Raw genomic sequence first — 17,020 nt, 5'->3', positions numbered from 1 at the left:
ACCCTTCTTTCGTATTAAGTGCTCCTTAATGGACATGGAAAAACAATAAAAGAAAAAGACGTACCGTGGCAGTGGAATCGCCAGACAAGCAAATGAAGGAATGGTCAGTATTATTTATACAGATGATATTTTAAATTATTTGTAATAATACAGTATTTATTTAATTTGTCATCCTCTTGGAATTTCCTTTACGCTTAATACAGCCAATGTTATTGCAGGCAATGATAAATTAAGACACTACTAAGCATTAACATACAGTTATTGTCTGCAGGATTTTTTTTTTTTTTAGGAGAGATTGGGTCTTTAATAATACAGCTGCAGATTTTATACCTTTATGTAAGGAGTTGAAATAGGACACTTCTGTCAGTTATATTTTTTAAACAGACAATACCTTGTGAAGCAGGGAGGGAACAGAATAACACCTAAAAGATTTTGGCAATAAAAGTTTTTTTGGAGTCTGCTTTTCATTCCAGTAATATCCTGAGAAAATATGATTGACGCTCACAATATGCTGACAGCGTGCAGGCGCCAGTGGAGCACTGTTTTGGTCTACCATTAGTTCTTAGTAAAATTACCTCCTCATTAGGTCAACACTGCAAGTGTTTATCTCTTTAGTAATGTAACAGCACCTACACACTCCATTCGTCTTTAAAATGTTGATCTGATTTTTAGCACGGATCTGTGGTAGATATTCTTTGGCAAACTGAATGTGTTCTCTCCGCACTAGTCTTATAAGACTACAGCACTGAGCAGCTGCCTTAGACCTGAGTAACAAGATGTCCTGCTCACATGAAACAGTGTTTGTTATATTTAGCACCTGGTTTATAAAAGGTTATGGACCTTGAACTCCACACATCTCTACTTTCCTATTTTGCATTAGCTCCTCTAGTATTAGATTCTTTAGATCTGCCTTATAAAACGTGTGCCACCATAGTCTGCTGCTTTGGCTTGTGGCTGGACCATTCATGTACACTGATGATCTGGTTGCAGTAACCTCAGCCTCCTATAGGATGCTAGCTTTTATTAAACGAGAAAAATAAATAGCTTTCAATATGGTGGAAACCACCAGCATAGAGTTTTGAAATAAGTCACAAAGTCTATGAAACACATTTAATGGCTCACATATACCCCCCTCAGTTCAAAGATTTTAAGAGTAGTAAAATTGCTGTAACCTGAAGGAAATGTTTCTCAGTGCATATCGACAGCAGCCATATTGCTTAAAATTTTGCTTTATGCAGCTGTCATAATGGTGTGTTTTCTGAATATAGACGGTGGAAGAAGCTGCATGTGTCAATATTAAACAAAACACAAGTCAGGTAAGTTTCAGGTGCACTGGACATACTAAAGAGAACACTTAAACTGGGGGTGTCACCAGAAAGGTACTACGATACTTGCAAAGTATCGGGGTCCACATTTAAAAATGTATCTTAACACAACATAAGCAAGCTGTAACAATTAAAATAAAATGGTCGCTCCAGTTTCAGAATGCTCTGAATTCTTTGGTTCTGATAACAAAATATCCAGCACACACACTTTATTGCCCTAATGACAGAAGCACTTACTGCTGAGCTGATATTACACCTTGGAAAATGCATTGCTACTGCGAAAATGCTAACAAAGTCATCTTGTTGAATATTTAATAAAGGAAAGTTGCCAAAATTGGACTAATGATTACAGCATGAATATGCATTAATAATAATAGGGCGATTCGGGTTTATTATCTATTTAGTTCTTTCATTTGACTTCTTGTTTTCCTGTTCTGGGGCTCCAACTTTTGATTTAGCTTGCCTGAAAACTGTGTACAACTTACAAATGCTTTCCATCCACTTGTCTATCTAAATAATTTTTTAAATATTCCATGTTCAGTCCTAATAAACAGGCAAATAACACATGAGAGGAAAAGATGCCCATTCATGATCATTGAGTTTACATTCAGGCAATTTTGGATGAGACTCAATGTCTGGATTAGTGGTGTCAAGGCAAGGAACCAACCATGGATGAGATACCAGTCCATGACAGGGTACAATTATGTACAAGCCCACGTTCGTTCATAACATATGTATGCAAAGGGATCGGAAAGCAGAGTAGGAAAAGAAGAGGCAGGAATGAAGAGAAGAGACAAAATCCTCAAGCGCACTATAATTGGGACAGAAAATAAACCTAGGACCCTAGCACTGTGAGGAAGCCATGTTAGTCACTTTACTGCTGTGCAGACATAATTGCCTGCATTAAATAAAGACAATAAAAGCAAACATTTAAAGCATTGTAGAAATAGTAGTGTCTTATGTACAGAGTACATGGAAATTCTTACTTGCATGTTGACCAACATACAACTCATCACTGTGATAAACACTTAGGGCACAGGAAGGAGGCGATATATTCCAACATGAGGAATCCATTCCGGAAATATTTAAAAAGTGCAATATGCTGTAATATTCTATATTCAGGGACTTGAGATGTATAGCTGTTATAAATGATAATTTCTTGGGTTCTTCTTAAGGTTTTAAAATAAAGTTATACATCTTTTCTGGGCTTTTCTGACCTGCAAATTCTATTTGTCATGTCTGCTTCTAAATTGTTAACATTATTTTAAAAGCTTCTCATGTTTCAATATTATTTTTGATGCTAATTTGTTTTAGCAATAAATGCGTCTGGTTGTTGCAACAGTGACATCATCGCTGTGACTCCGTAATGTTTACCTCACATAGTGCTAACTTGTCTAAGATTGGATATAAACCCTTGGTGACTGCATGCACCTTTCTTTGGTACTTTTTGGTGCTAAATTCTGTGATTTTTTCTGGTTAGTAGTAGTGGCTTTGGCGGTCAGGCTTCTGACTTCTGGTTTTGTCCTTTGCTTATTTTTCCAGCTATGTCTTTGTTCCTGATTTTTTCTTATAAAATGTTTACTGACACTCCTTTCCCCGACACTACAGTTTCATGTTGGTTGGATGTGAAAGTAACAGTTTCATTGTACTCTGTATGTGTGACAGCACTACTGCCTCTACTGCTACATCTTATGTGTTCGTGTGTATATATGCAAAGTTTCACAACCTGAATGTTCCTTCTATTGGCTAATTCAGAACTACAGTATGACAGCAGAAATAGAAAACAAGAAGTCAACATACACAAGGTGTTTGCAGCACTCCTTTTGTGAGTTTGGGTTATAGAAGAAATAAATTGCTGCCGTTATTGTTGTGTTTGGTTATACTCATAAAACAGCCTGCTGTGTACTGAACTCGGTTGCCCTGTTGTACAAAGGTACAGACAGCGTAGCATGGCAATTGCTCCCCCATTTCAAGTAAAAATTGCACCAAACTACCGCTAAGTCCCCACCACAATACGATATTGTGCAGTGCAGTTACCTCAATGCGCTTTACAGGATTAGAATGGCACACCATCATTCCACGACAAGTCACAGATGCCCACCACTGTTTGAAACAGCAGGGGAAATGCCATCGCCTCAAAACATCTTCCTGTGCCTTTACAGTCGTAGATTCATCTTTACAATTGAAATTCTTAAAATTAAAGCTATTTTTCGATGAACGTTTGCTACATACAGTATAACAAATGCAATTGGGCTTATTTTTCCCATACTGCAGTTTTTGGTAGTAAACTGGAATAAGTTTAAAATTCATATGGGCGGACATTTTCCACAACTTTCTTATTTCAGTATATCTTTATATGCTGATGTTGACTGGGTGAAACAAACCATTCTAACTATTAATAGTACATTTACAGAAATAGTTTGCTTTGGCATTATGTAGGTAATCCTTACATCTATTAATAAAAATGAATAGACCTAACTTTTATTAAAAAACGACTTTTGGTAACAATTATGACACCTTGCATCCAGATATTTTTACATTGATCTCCCAAGCTGTTTTACTTATTCAATAAATACAATACACAGAGCATACAGGCACAGATTCCCAACTCTTTAGTTTGTTCAATATTACCAGTACCTTATACAAAGTGAAAGCATCTCAAGGTTCATGCATCAGAAACCATGATAACTTTCTGTTGTAAAACAGATCAGCAGATGTCTTGCATGGTATGCTAGAACTCACCATATCTTCAACTCTGCTGGCATTACCTGATCAGTATGTCTGTTTAGTAGAATCCCGGCCCCTTTGTCGTACTTTTCAGAAGGTAGATGATGGTAGATCTGCCATTCTAGTGGGTACAAATAACAAGTGACTTTTCAGCTTTTCCAAGGATTCTGTGTGTGTTGAGGCCACAGCCTTTCCAGGTGAACCTAATGTATAATAATGAGAGGGGCGGGCCAAGGGCAAAATGCAGCTTAAACAAGAGTCACTTGTATTCCAGCAACAACTATCAATGGTACACACAAAGATGGATATTTTGACTGCAATTACCTACAAACTCTTTGGCAATCTGGTATTTGTAGTGCATATTCCTGATAATGGCATCTGACATAGAAAGTTAGTTTATTAATCTGAACCCAGTTAAAAAATGAAATCACAATAATTGCCTTTAGGCCACTGTATTCACATTATTTTTACACAGTAGGCAAAGTGGCCTAAAATTCACTGTTTGCTGAAGAAACTTTGATTTAATAAGTTACAAATCAGTTACTTCCAATATATCTATATACTGTATTGCTCTGTTAATTGCAAAGGTGTATTCCCAGGTAGAAAAAAAAACATTTCTTGAATGAATTTGTGTCATTTTGGCAGCTACTTTTTTTCCCCTTGGCAGCCACAATTTTTTACATGATTTGTCCTGACTGATCCAGATTTGCCAGCTGTCTATATTGATACACAGTTCTACACAAAACGTCCGCAATGGTATATTATACATTCCTGTGGCTGGTAATGTGTACAAAACCAAAACTCAGCATTATCAAAAAGTGCACAAAACATACAAGAGAAACAGAAGATAAATATCCTTTGGTATTATATTGTACAGAGAGTTTCAGTCTGTTTAAAAGCGCTGTTCTAAAAAAAAAATAATAAAAATAAAATAAAATCACATTTCATTATAATAGCCACATCAAGACAAAACAGAGGGGCATCTCTTATCCCCTTTAGACACATGCTTAAAAAAGGTGCAACCAAAACAGATGCGCTTCCTGTGCGCTCTCAGTCGTTTGTCTTTTCACTTTGGTTATAACTGCCATTCCTAAGAAAGGCTTTGGGAAATAAAGCTATAGACAGAGGGACTTCTTTGGAAATCTGTGCAGCCCCAGGTTTGATGTTCACTGAACGTACCGGGATCCCCAGTCATACATAAATAATTTCTTCTTTCTTTTTTTTTTTCCTGCTGCTGGTCTCTCATCCATGCTGGGATCAATATCTTTTAACATCTTACTTATTTTATTACTGCTTTCGGTTTTCTGGGACTGATTGAAAGTTGCTCAGAGGAAATCTTTGGTTTTGCTTAAGTGTCCGTGACATTTAATCATGACTTTCCTTGCAGTTTAATTCCAGCTAGTCAATCAGTTAATCCACTTCAATTGATTCTGTGCTCTCTGTTATTGGCTTGCACTCGTTGGGCATCCTCTGGTGCCGACTCAGCTGGGTGGCTTGTGTGAAGCTCCGCTCGCACCTCTCGCACCTGCAGAGGCAAGCGAGAAAATTGAGACCAGTGATCTGATGGGCCTCACGTCCTCCATCCTAATCACAACCGACACTTAAAAGCGCCTGGAAATTTTACAAGTCTGGAGAGGTCTAATTGGTGGCTACTTCTTAGACTTTGATGCCTGTGATGGGACAGAGCCTGCATGTTTCAGAACAGAGGGTTCTGTCAATAACCTGGGAAGAAGGCGATTTCTCCTGAGAGGCCTGTCCAGTTACTCTCCAGATCACTGTCACTTTAAATAGATAAAGAACAAAAAGAGATTTTCAGTAGTGAGCTATCAAAGAGAGCATCCTTTCTCCTGTTTTCTGCTCTACAGCCCTGAGGAGGAATGGATGACAAAACAAATTTTAGCTGCCTGCTAATTCACCAGAAAGCCAGAGGAAAGGAACAGCCTCTTGTAAAGTAATTGCAAAAGCTTTTATGGTATTTTGTGGATGGTATATCCTCAGTTATGAATACAATACTTGCTATAGGAAACAGCAGATAGTCCTGTGATTGATACACAAGTATGCTATTCCTAGGCATATTAATAGCAAAGCAATTAGACATTTTTCCAACACGAGAATATTCAAAACTGAGCTTTGTTGCATATCCCCTTTTTTTGGTAATAAAATACTGTACAGTGTGTCTAAAAGCTTTTCTGTGTATTCCTTCCAGGCAATTTGCTTCCCTAGTACATGATGATTGGACGGCTTGACGAATGCAAACTGTCAGCTGAAATGTGTCAAACCCATGGGTTCAATGACAATAACTCAAAGAGTATTGATCAAGTAAAGATTTCTGGTGTGTTTGTTAAGGTCTGAGTGTGGATCTCTCCGGAGCCCTCAGAAGTCTGATGACACGCTTGTGTATTGCAAATTGCTTATTACCAGTCTGATTAGATACTTGATTTTGTGCACCAACACACGTCTTTTCATCAGGAGCACGTTTGAAAGTTATTGTCTTTCTTCCTCAAACATGAAATCATAAAAAGCAATGCTACCCTATTAAAGTGCATTAACAATATGAATGTAACAGGAAACTCTAGCATCACATAACAGCTGTGTTTGTTTGTGAGTGAATGGAGTGTGAATGTGAAATTTGGGATAATTTGTATAATTTATGAAAATAAGCAAAAAAGTATTATGTCTATTGTTTTTGTGTGTCCTGCCAACAGCATCAGCATCCAGGCCCATGGTATGCAGAAGCAGAAACCAAAACAATTTAGAGATGACTATCAATCTTAAGTATGGAAACCCCAAATAGAGGACTAAGTAGAAGGTCATGGAAACATGGGGAGAGAATGCAAACATCTTACTAAAGAAGACACCCCTTAACCTGTCAGGCTCCTGTATCAAGCAAGTGTGTGTTTATATTAGAAACCAGCAGTCACCTGTTATATGTGTGCATATTCTGTATATATTCTAATATCCTTTATTTGGACACATTTCTCAGATGACCATGAACTATTAGAATAGGTGAGCTACCTGGAGAAGCTGGCCATAAACGTGACACCTGAGAGCTGTGAAGGATAGGACATACAGAAAATAAAATCCAAATCCAAATCATGTGATATCATCTCCTGTTAAATTCTGCTCTGTACTTGTAATATTTTTATTTTACTATTATATTGTATTGAGGATTACTTGTGTTCTGTTCTGTGTATTATATTGTATTGACCCCCTTCTTTTTGATACCTACTACATGTCCAACCTACCTGGAAAGGGGTCTCTCTTTGAAGTGTCTTTCCTAAGGTTTCTTCCATTTTTTTTCCCTACTAGGGTATTTTTTGGAAGTTCTTCCTTGTCTTCTTAGAGAGTCAAGGCTAGTGATGCTGTCAAAAGGCAGGGCCTGTTAAAGCCCATTGCAGCACTTCTTGTGTGATTTTGGGCTATTCAAAAATAAATTGTATTATATTGTATTGTATTGTATAGATAGAGCACTTATTTAGAAGCACTTTGGAGCTACTCCTCCACTGCTAAAGTGCATTGTTTTGGGTGTGTGACTTCTGGTGAGCCTTAAGTTGACTTATGCATTTGGATCAGTTCCTGGTCCCATGGAACGTGTGGGAGATGGTGCTGCCACTGACCGCAGGTGAGTAATGGTAAAGCAGAACTGGAGCAGAGTTGCAAAACAGCTGAAGGAGACAAAGAGTTCAACCATGTAGAAATCAAAGACCTTTTTATGGGTTCAGCTATTGCCAATGTTATCAGAGTGCTAATTCTGCATATCCAGGTCATTACAATGTATGTACAGTGGTGCATTTTATAGCACATGTTCATTCTGTGTCCAAATGGGTCTTCTCTGGACAGTCCAGATCCCTGAATCATTCAAATTAGGTTAATTGGAGTCAATTGTGTGCAGGCAATTATGTGAATGTACACTACCAGGCTGGTATCATATGCTAGGACTGGTTCCTGACTAGCACCAAAACTAACGAAAAGATATACTGCATAGCGTACATTATGTATGAAAGGGTACTGCACTAGCATGAGGTTGGTAGGGGTAAAGGCACCTAAAAGTAGAACATGTTCAAAAAGTGGGTTGGATAATGGATGGATGAATGGATGTTCAAAAAGGACCTATAGCAGACTTCCACAGAAGACTGAGGACCACAAAAGGAAAGTGTCAGGAAGAAAGGTGTTACTTGTGGGAAGCAAGTTACATACGGTACCTGTCATACACATCAAGCTTGAGTTGCAGTTGGCAGGGACACCACTGTAGAAAAGAGAGACTATCCAAAGAAGGGACTAACCCCATTAGAAAGCCACAGTAAGCCGGAGCTGATTATACCGTAGGGTTAGCAGAAATGATGGAGTGAAGTCTCACTAGGGAAGAGGTCAGGGTCAAAATGAGAGACATAGGAGGTGAGTGCTTATCTACACTTGAAAGCTAAAGTGGGCAAGCCATTCCACCTGAGAGACGAAGGTTCAGGTTCTATTTTGGTATATTTAATTTAATTTTAATACTGTTGATTGAGTCTCCGTAACATTAATCCAGACTAAGAAGAGGCATGATCTGATGTATTCCTTACCTCCACTTCACTCCCTCAAACATATCACAATATACAGAAAAATAATACACACACACACATATATATATATATATATATATATATATATATATATATATATATATATATATATATATATATGTGTGTGTGTGTAATACTTCAACCTTCTACTCTACAGCTCCACAGTGATGTATTGTAATTCTGGCCTTGGCATTCAGTGCGTGTAAGCATGGATGGTTCTTTGGATACTGTCTTCTTCATCTCACATTACCAAGACATGTGTCTCATGAGATACCTCATCTAAATTGGCCCATTGTGATTATGTATGATAATTTTCTGGGTTGATTTCAGCCTTATGCACATCTCTGCTGGGATGGTTTCCATTGTATCGCAACCCTGGTTTGAAATAAAGAATGGATCCAGAGTAAATGTATACTGTTTATATATACATACTGTATGTTTGTATTTTATTTCATTTTTTATCATTCATTTTAAATTTAATTCATTTTCTAAATAATTAACATCCCTCCTTAAAGGCTATGATGCATACCAGTAATTGTTTATAAGCACACTTTAGCTAACTCTTCATGCGTGCATTAGTTATAGTTATATAAGGGTTCTTAATAGCTTCAATTAGGGCTGCATGGCAGCTTTATTGAAAACATGACAGACATAAGGTGTTAAAAAATTAAGTTGAGTCAACAAGGTCACACGTAAGTAACGGCTTTAGGTTAAAAGAAATCTATTTTCCATTTTGACCCTGAAACCTCCTCAATTAATTAAAAAAATCTATTTACATTGTAACCCTGATAAAATCAATCATATTGAAATCTTTCCAAATCACTTTCCATGTTTCAGAGTCTACTTGCAAAAAGGCCTTTTAACTGCAACTTAAACTGACTCCAGTCAAATGTGAGCAGGGGATTTTGCAGTCAAGCAGTTTAATACAACTCACGATAACAGCTCCAATCCTATTGTGTTAATATGCTTTTTTTTAGCTAATATACAACATAGATTGATGTAGTATCTCAAAACTGAAACTGCCAATGAACCTAAAACATAACAAGTTACAAGATGTAGAGTTTTATAAAATATATGCACAATACAGAAACCAGCATAACAGTTTTACCACCAAAAAATAAAAATAAATAAAGGAAGAATTAAGAAAAAAAACTGTAAGTTACTTATACATGCATTTATTGTAATCAATGACATCATTATTTCTAAAATTTGTGAAATACACAGTAGTTGCACCCATTTTGCCCAAATACTATTTCTAATTTTTAGGTCAGAAAATATCAAAGGAAATATGATGATTTTGCCAAATCTTTTATTGAAGACGTTATATATTTTGTATTATAAAATTAGCACAGTATGCAGGAGTAAGCAGCAGTGTTACCTTCATGACCGTCACTGAGCTACACCCCTGACACTTTATTTCCTCATTTTCCAAACCCTTTTGGTTGTACTATTATAACACATATCACTCTATTTTAGAGTATTTAAAATTGAAATAGGGAGAGAGAATCTGATTGTCTATTCATAGACAGCAATAAGTAAATTATGCGGTGTTGACAGTCTATAAAATCCTATTGCTGTGTATTTAGTTTTAATTGTTGCAGCATTAAAAGAATGACATGGTAATAAAATGCTACCTTCATGAACCTGAATTTGAATTCTGATCTGGTGTCTACCTGTGTGGAGTATGTAGGTTCTCTTTCTTTCATCGTGGGTTCATTGTCTAGCCATGTTGCAAAGACTTTAGGTTAACTGGTGACTCCACATTGATCTGGTGTGAGCAGGTGTGTGTGTGTGTGTCTGTGAAGGCCTGCTCGGTTAGTTCTGTGCTGTGCAAGCTTCAATGGAAGAGCTCCATAACTCTATTAATGGAAACGTGTGTGTTCAGAAAATGGACAGACAGATGGTTCATTAAGAAAGATGTCAGTACATGTCGGAGTGAGCTGATGGTTACTTAAGGACCACTTATAAAACACAATCTTAGCCATGAGATGACATGTGTCTAAATATTAACCCTACACATTTTATGCGTACTACAGTATCCAGTATGAAATGTCTCATTTATTGCTTTAAAATGTTCATAAAGCACAAAAACTGATATTGAGACTTGTAATTTTGGCTCACACTCATTGTGGGAATTGCATTCATATGCTCAAAATACCTTATGCTTATCACAATACTGTGATGGTGTTATGAGGTTTCTATTTAATTACTGAAAAAATGGAATTTGTCCAAGTCTTATGCTAGTGAAACGGAAACTATCAAAGACAGACAAAGACAAAAGGCCGGTCTTTGTGAACTGTTTTGCCAGTACAGACTGTGTTTTAGATTTTTAGTCAGCTGATGTGCATGTTTTGGTGTGATATTTCCAGGTCATTATGTTTGTATTACCGTATATTGTGAGTTTTCAGGGGATAATAACAATCACTCAAATTTTTATGAATGTGTGACCAATTTGTGTCAATGATTATGTTTTATATTCTCTACTATGTTTTGAAGTGATTTGTAGCGTTTTGCATTCTATGTTTTGTGTTGCTTATTATCTTATAGAAGATTGTGTTTTATATTCTAATGCGTGCTGAATTTATGGAAATGGTCATAAATTCTGCCATTTTCTATTTTTTTTATAAACAAACCACACTAGCATTTGATAATGTGTGTGCATGTTTGGTTGTGTAATTGTATCCGAATATTTAAAATTTTAATGTTTACTATATAAAATACTGTATATAGTATATGTTTGTAGAAATTGAAAAAGTAATCTTATATAATACGCTACCATGGCTGTCCGTTTGTCTGTCCAGGATTTTAAATCACCTGTAGCTCGCAAACCGTTTCACCTATTGACCTGAAATTTGGTACACATATACTACGTGACGTCTACTATCCGCTTTCAGGGTGATGATTGACCTCCAAGGTTATTCCTGTTTTTTATTTTTATTTTATTTTATTGTAGAATCAATTCTCGGCAGCGGCCAGCAGGGTGGCAGTGCAACACGTGCGTACAGCCGCGATTCTCATCCCTACCACCTTCACCATTACTTCCCCTACCTCTTCATATCTTAAATTATTCTTGAGGCAGATTAAAGACTGAAGTGCCAGCTTAAGTGAAAAATAACGTAACGAAAACGTACTAAGTAAATGCAACACAAACACTGACAAAGTCAGTTTTAACGTGAAAAGATGCCAACGAAAGAAGAGAAGAAGCGGGCCGCTAAGAGGGAGAAAAGAAGAGCTGCTCAGGAAGCAGCAAGTGCATCGACCTCTGAGCAAACAAATTCTAAACGTACAGAGAAAGAGTATGAAATCTGTGAATGCTCAAGTCAAGTGTATTCACTGCACATTATCGTGTAGTGTGCCATTACTGGTTTAAAATATTATCTGTGGCCTTCGCAAGTTCTTTTGAGCCCACTTAGAAACATTCTTCTTGCTACAGTGGTAACTTTTTTTGTTTAAAATTTTATCCTGGTCTATGAAAGAGACAGGAAAAAAATTCATAATGAATTTAATCTTCCAATTAGACACTTCTTCAGGAATCTATTTAATTTTAAATTTGAATACTTACTTAAAGTAAAAATGGATATGCTAGCAAAGTGGGCATATCAATGGGCTCAGTAATTAGAAACATTTGCAACTTCTAATCATTAAGCAGACGTTTTTTGGGGGTAAGATGAAAAAGGACACTCTCTTTACCCCCAGATTAAATTCATAATAATTTTTGAATGGTTTTATTTTAATTTCAAGATGAGAAGATGGCAGCTTCCAGGAGTGTTCCCCACCAGATACAATGGTGGTAAATGCGTTAGAAAACTACACACAGATTGTGCAGCTCCATAGGCTAAAGTATAAGTGCCTCATACACACATGCTAATTTTTCAGTGCCACTGTTGTTATTATGGAATTATACAGAAAAATCTGGTTACGGACTAACAATGTAGTCCATCGATCAACTATAAGCTCCCTGCTCATGTGGTTGTGCTGTGGTTTTTGTTTAATTTTTAAAATAATCAATAGTTGCATCATTTATTAAAGGGCTTAATTGCTTTCTACTTTCAATTTAGCATCACCTCTTCTTAAAACAGTCATTGCTCACAATTTGTTCCAAGTAAAAAAAAATCCCCATTGAATTTTAATTCAATCAAATCAGCACTATTATTAACGTTTTGAGATGATTGGCTGGCTGAAGCACAGGTCATGAATCAGCACTTTCTGTATTATTCCAGAATTAATCAGAGATCCGACCACCCATCTGCAATCTTTATTGGAAAATATGCTTTTTACTTTGGAGTTTGTTAAAAAAAAATGGCATTGCTTACATTAATTTTTTTTTTCTTTTATTGCAAGATCTATGGTGGCAATATCACACGAGAATGATGCAAAGGGGATTCTGATGATAAATTTAATTTATCAAATATATTTCTTTGTAATGATTCCCATTTCAGAACACAATATGTAAACAAAGCAGATGTGGATGAAACAGTATTGGTCATAGCGTTGGTACTCACTGTTACTTACTTGAATGGCTTCTCTCCAGTGTGTGTGCGGATGTGGTTGTTTAAGGTGGTGGCTCCAGCAAAGGCACGACCACAGTAGCCACATTTGAAAGGTCTGTCACTTGAGTGGGTAACCACATGGTTTCGGAGCTCAGAGGGCTGGGAGAATGACTGAGAGCAGTGACCACATTGGTAAGGCCTAGGTGGCAAGACAGAAGACCAGCATCACAATGGGATTGTAAACATTTAAGTGTAAAACCCTAAATGTCATTTTTTACATTTAACATTCTTAGGATGCTGTAAAAGCACAGAACTACTAAACATGTTAATTGTTTCCTTCTTGAATCACTGGAACAATTTAAAAGGTAACAGAGGTGATTCATTTTACAATTATGCCAATTACATTTATTATAGATTTCTGGATTGATGTATAGAATTGTAACTTACTAAATATACAGATGTGCTACTCACCAGCTTAGCAAAAATGTACAGAAAGAAGATATCTATTAAGCAGTTTGGAAATTTGGTTGTACAATATATGCTATAGTATGTTGACTTCATTTACTGTATTACCAAAAATCTGCTTTGAGTTTGGTGTTAAAAAAAATGACTATACCAATAAACTGTAATGGAATAGAAATGCCTTCATTTTATCAAAAACCTCAAAATAATACACTGGAAAATATTTGAACTTCACTCCTGTTATGATAAAATGCTTTAAGAGGTTGATGCTGGGCACTTTCCAGATAGGCTGCATCACCTCTAGTTTGCATATCATCACAATCGGTCCACAGAGGATGCCATATTAGAACTTCACACTAACCTGGCACACCTACATAACAAAAATTTCTATGCCACGGTACTGTTGGCAGACCTTAGCTCAATGTTTAACACAGTTGTATCATCAAATATGACCACCAATCTCCTAGAACTGGTACTTGGTGTCTCCTTCTGCAACTGGATTTTGAACATCCTAAAAAGCGGATCTTAGCATGTGCAGACTGACACTTCCTTCATGTTTATCCTCCACACCAAGACATTTTTGCACACTATATTAAATGGGTTGCCTTCCATCTTCTTAGAATAAAGAACACTGCCCCAGTGACTGCTCCTGGCACCACTGCAGGACAATAAAATTCTTATTTGAATAGAAAATCCTGCTGTGGTTACTGGGGAGTGAAAACAAACAAAAAAAGCAGCATGCCTGGCTTTGCAAATGTCACCTGTAGATTTTTGTGTTGATTTGCCAAACACACTCTAGCAGCCCATACGTTATGAAAATGCATGTATTTTTACAGCTCCAATTAAGTTATTACGTTTAAAATAAGATCGATACAATGAATGATATAATTTACAGTGCTTAAAAAAGTATTCACCCTTTGGAAGTTTTCACATTTTTTGTTGTACAAAATAGAATCACAATAGATTTAATTTAGCTTATTGGACACCGATCAGCAGAAAAATGTTATAATGAAAAAAGATCTCTGCATATTGGCCTAAATGAATTATAACTATAAAACACTAAATATTCATTCACTTAAGTACTGTATATGCTCATGTATAAGTTGGGTCTTGAAGCCCGAAAAATCGATCATAAAATCAGACCCCGACTTATACACCTGTTCAAAAGTACAACACTTAATATTTCTCGCATCAGTTTCTCAGACACATCGAATTTTGTTGAACCAGTGCAGTTACCAATTTCTTTCACCACTTCAACAACTTTTAATTTAAAACCAGCTTCATATTTTTTCTTCCTTCGTAGATAAGGGATGCTCGTACGAGACAAAATACCCAAAACAGTGCAAACTTCGCTTCTGAATAGTTCGGGTATTACCGTGTTGTCACATAGGCACAATATATAGAAAAGAAAGGCAGTGTGCTCCGTGGTTACTCTCTCAGGTGGGCATTAGCATATCATAATCTCTTGGATCAATAGCGTGAGTTTTCCACATTCGACTTGTATGATCAAATTTATAAAATACTGGAAATGATATGGTAAAATCAAGCCCCGACTTATCCACGGGAGAACTTAAACGCGAGTATATACGGTATTCACCCCCTTTAATTTGACACACCTAAATGATCACCGGTGTAGCCAATTGACTTTACAAGTCACAATATTAGTTAAATGGTGATCACCTGTCTGGGGCTTCAATCTAGAAGGTCCAACTTGTGGTGAGTAAGTATCATGGCTTAACCTACACAGTGAAAATAAACACTCCAAGCAGCTTCAAGAAAATATCCAAGTTGCTGAATATCCCTTGCAGTGCAGTTAAATCAGCCATTAAAAGAGTCTAGTTCAGATGGAAGTCTGCCTAGAGCAGGACATCGACAAAAACTGGGCAATGGTGCAAGAAGAAGGCTTAGAGAAGGAGGTCACCACATGAGTCTGAAGAATTCATAACTTACAGTGGTAACACTGAATAGACTGCCCAGACAACAACTGTTGTCCAGTTGCTTCACTAGTCACTGTTTTATGGGAGAGTAGTAAAGAGAGGTACTGTTAAAAAATGCACATGACATCTTGGTTAGAGGGACACTCTGAAGTCAGCTAGAAGAAGGTTCTTTGCTCGGATGTGAGCAAAACTAGACTTAATGGCATGTTTGACATAAGCCAAACACTGCACATTATTAAAAATACACCATCCCCACCGTAAACTATGGTGGTGCTAGCATCATGCTGCGAGGATGCTTCTCTATAGCAGGCCCTGGAATAAAAAATTAATGCAGCAAAATACAGGAAAATCTAACGCATTCTGTATGAAATCTGCACCTCCAGAGAATGTTTGTTTTCCAGCAAGACAGCAATCCCAAGCATAAAGCCAAAGTTACACTGTAATGAATTAAATACAACAATGGTAATGTCCAGGGGCCTTATTTATAAACCTCTGCATGGAATCAAGCATGAAAGTATGCTTATGCCAAAACATAGGAACATGCATACCAAAAAAAAAAAAAATCTGATTTATAAAACCCGACATACACACCTTTCTATGCAATTTACCTTTATAAATCACAATCACTCCTAATCCATTAACAGCTGTGTTTGGGGTACCCCTAGATGAGCTTAAAGTGGAGAAGGACAAACACACTGTAATTGCCTTTACTTCACTACTACTACCACGTTGTCTTATCTCGCTTAAATGGAAGAATCCTAAACCAGCTCTTTTAAGTCAGTGGGTAACTGATGTTCTATACTATTTGAAATTGGAAAAAAAATCAAATTCCCACCTAGAGGATCTGTTCAAAACCTTTTTTAAATATGGCAGGATCAAATCAATAACATTTTAGAATAAGCTTCTATATCAGGGAATAGGATACTTTTCCTTCCTTGCCGCTTTAAAAGATTTGCTGTTGTTGTGGTCTCTCCTTTGCTTCTGTGCTTCTGTTGGGGTTGAATTTTGGTTTGTTAACTTTGAGTTAATTGTATGGAATGTTATTTGTTTATAATTAAAATCAATTAAAAAATAAATTAAAAGAGAAGAAAATCGCAATCATATTGTAAAACAGCATTTGTGAATGTGCCTTAAACCCTGTCTGGATGCAGCCCTAAAACAATCATATATGGACTATTCCAATCCACTTTGTCCATATTAGATTAGATTACATTAGATTAGATAGCTTTACTGTCTCATACACTGGAAGAACATAGTGAAATTCTTGTGCCACCGTTGCGGTGATGTATAAATAGTAAATAGATGAAAGTATCAGAAGATAAATATATTAGTAATGCATAAACAGCATAAGAAAGAAAGAAAGAAAGAAAGAAGCTAACACTTAAAAAAATACTCATAAACCAGCAGATGAGTACAGTACAAAAGTGCAGGGCAGATAAGATCAAGTTACTGGGAGTTCAGTGACCTTGAGGCCTGGAGGAAGAAGCTGTTCCTGAAGTAGGTGGAGTGAGTGGTGA

General features: G+C 36.7%; 1 protein-coding gene across 3 annotated transcripts in view; it reads right to left on the bottom strand.

Moving 5' to 3' along the window:
• Positions 1-473: 473 nt before the first annotated feature.
• prdm6 (PR domain containing 6) overlaps positions 474-17,020 on the bottom strand; it is a 121,102-nt gene continuing 104,555 nt past the window's right edge. For 2 of the 3 annotated variants that reach the window (XM_039759008.1, XM_039759009.1), the window contains 2 exons: positions 13,127-13,303; positions 474-5,577 (listed from right to left, as the gene is read on the bottom strand). In XM_039759008.1, coding sequence (XP_039614942.1) covers positions 5,463-5,577; positions 13,127-13,303 — 292 coding nt within the window. In that variant the 3' untranslated portion in view covers positions 474-5,462. Of the gene's footprint in view, positions 5,578-13,116; positions 13,304-17,020 lie in introns of all 3 variants that reach the window. The other variant, XM_039759010.1, reaches the window with a different exon arrangement.

The sequence above is a fragment of the Polypterus senegalus genome, chromosome 7 (assembly GCF_016835505.1).
Source record: "Polypterus senegalus isolate Bchr_013 chromosome 7, ASM1683550v1, whole genome shotgun sequence".
NCBI classification, from domain to species: Eukaryota; Metazoa; Chordata; class Cladistia; order Polypteriformes; family Polypteridae; genus Polypterus; species Polypterus senegalus.
The sequence above is the reverse complement of the archived record's forward strand: the minus strand, read 5'-3'. Positions and strand labels throughout refer to the sequence as shown.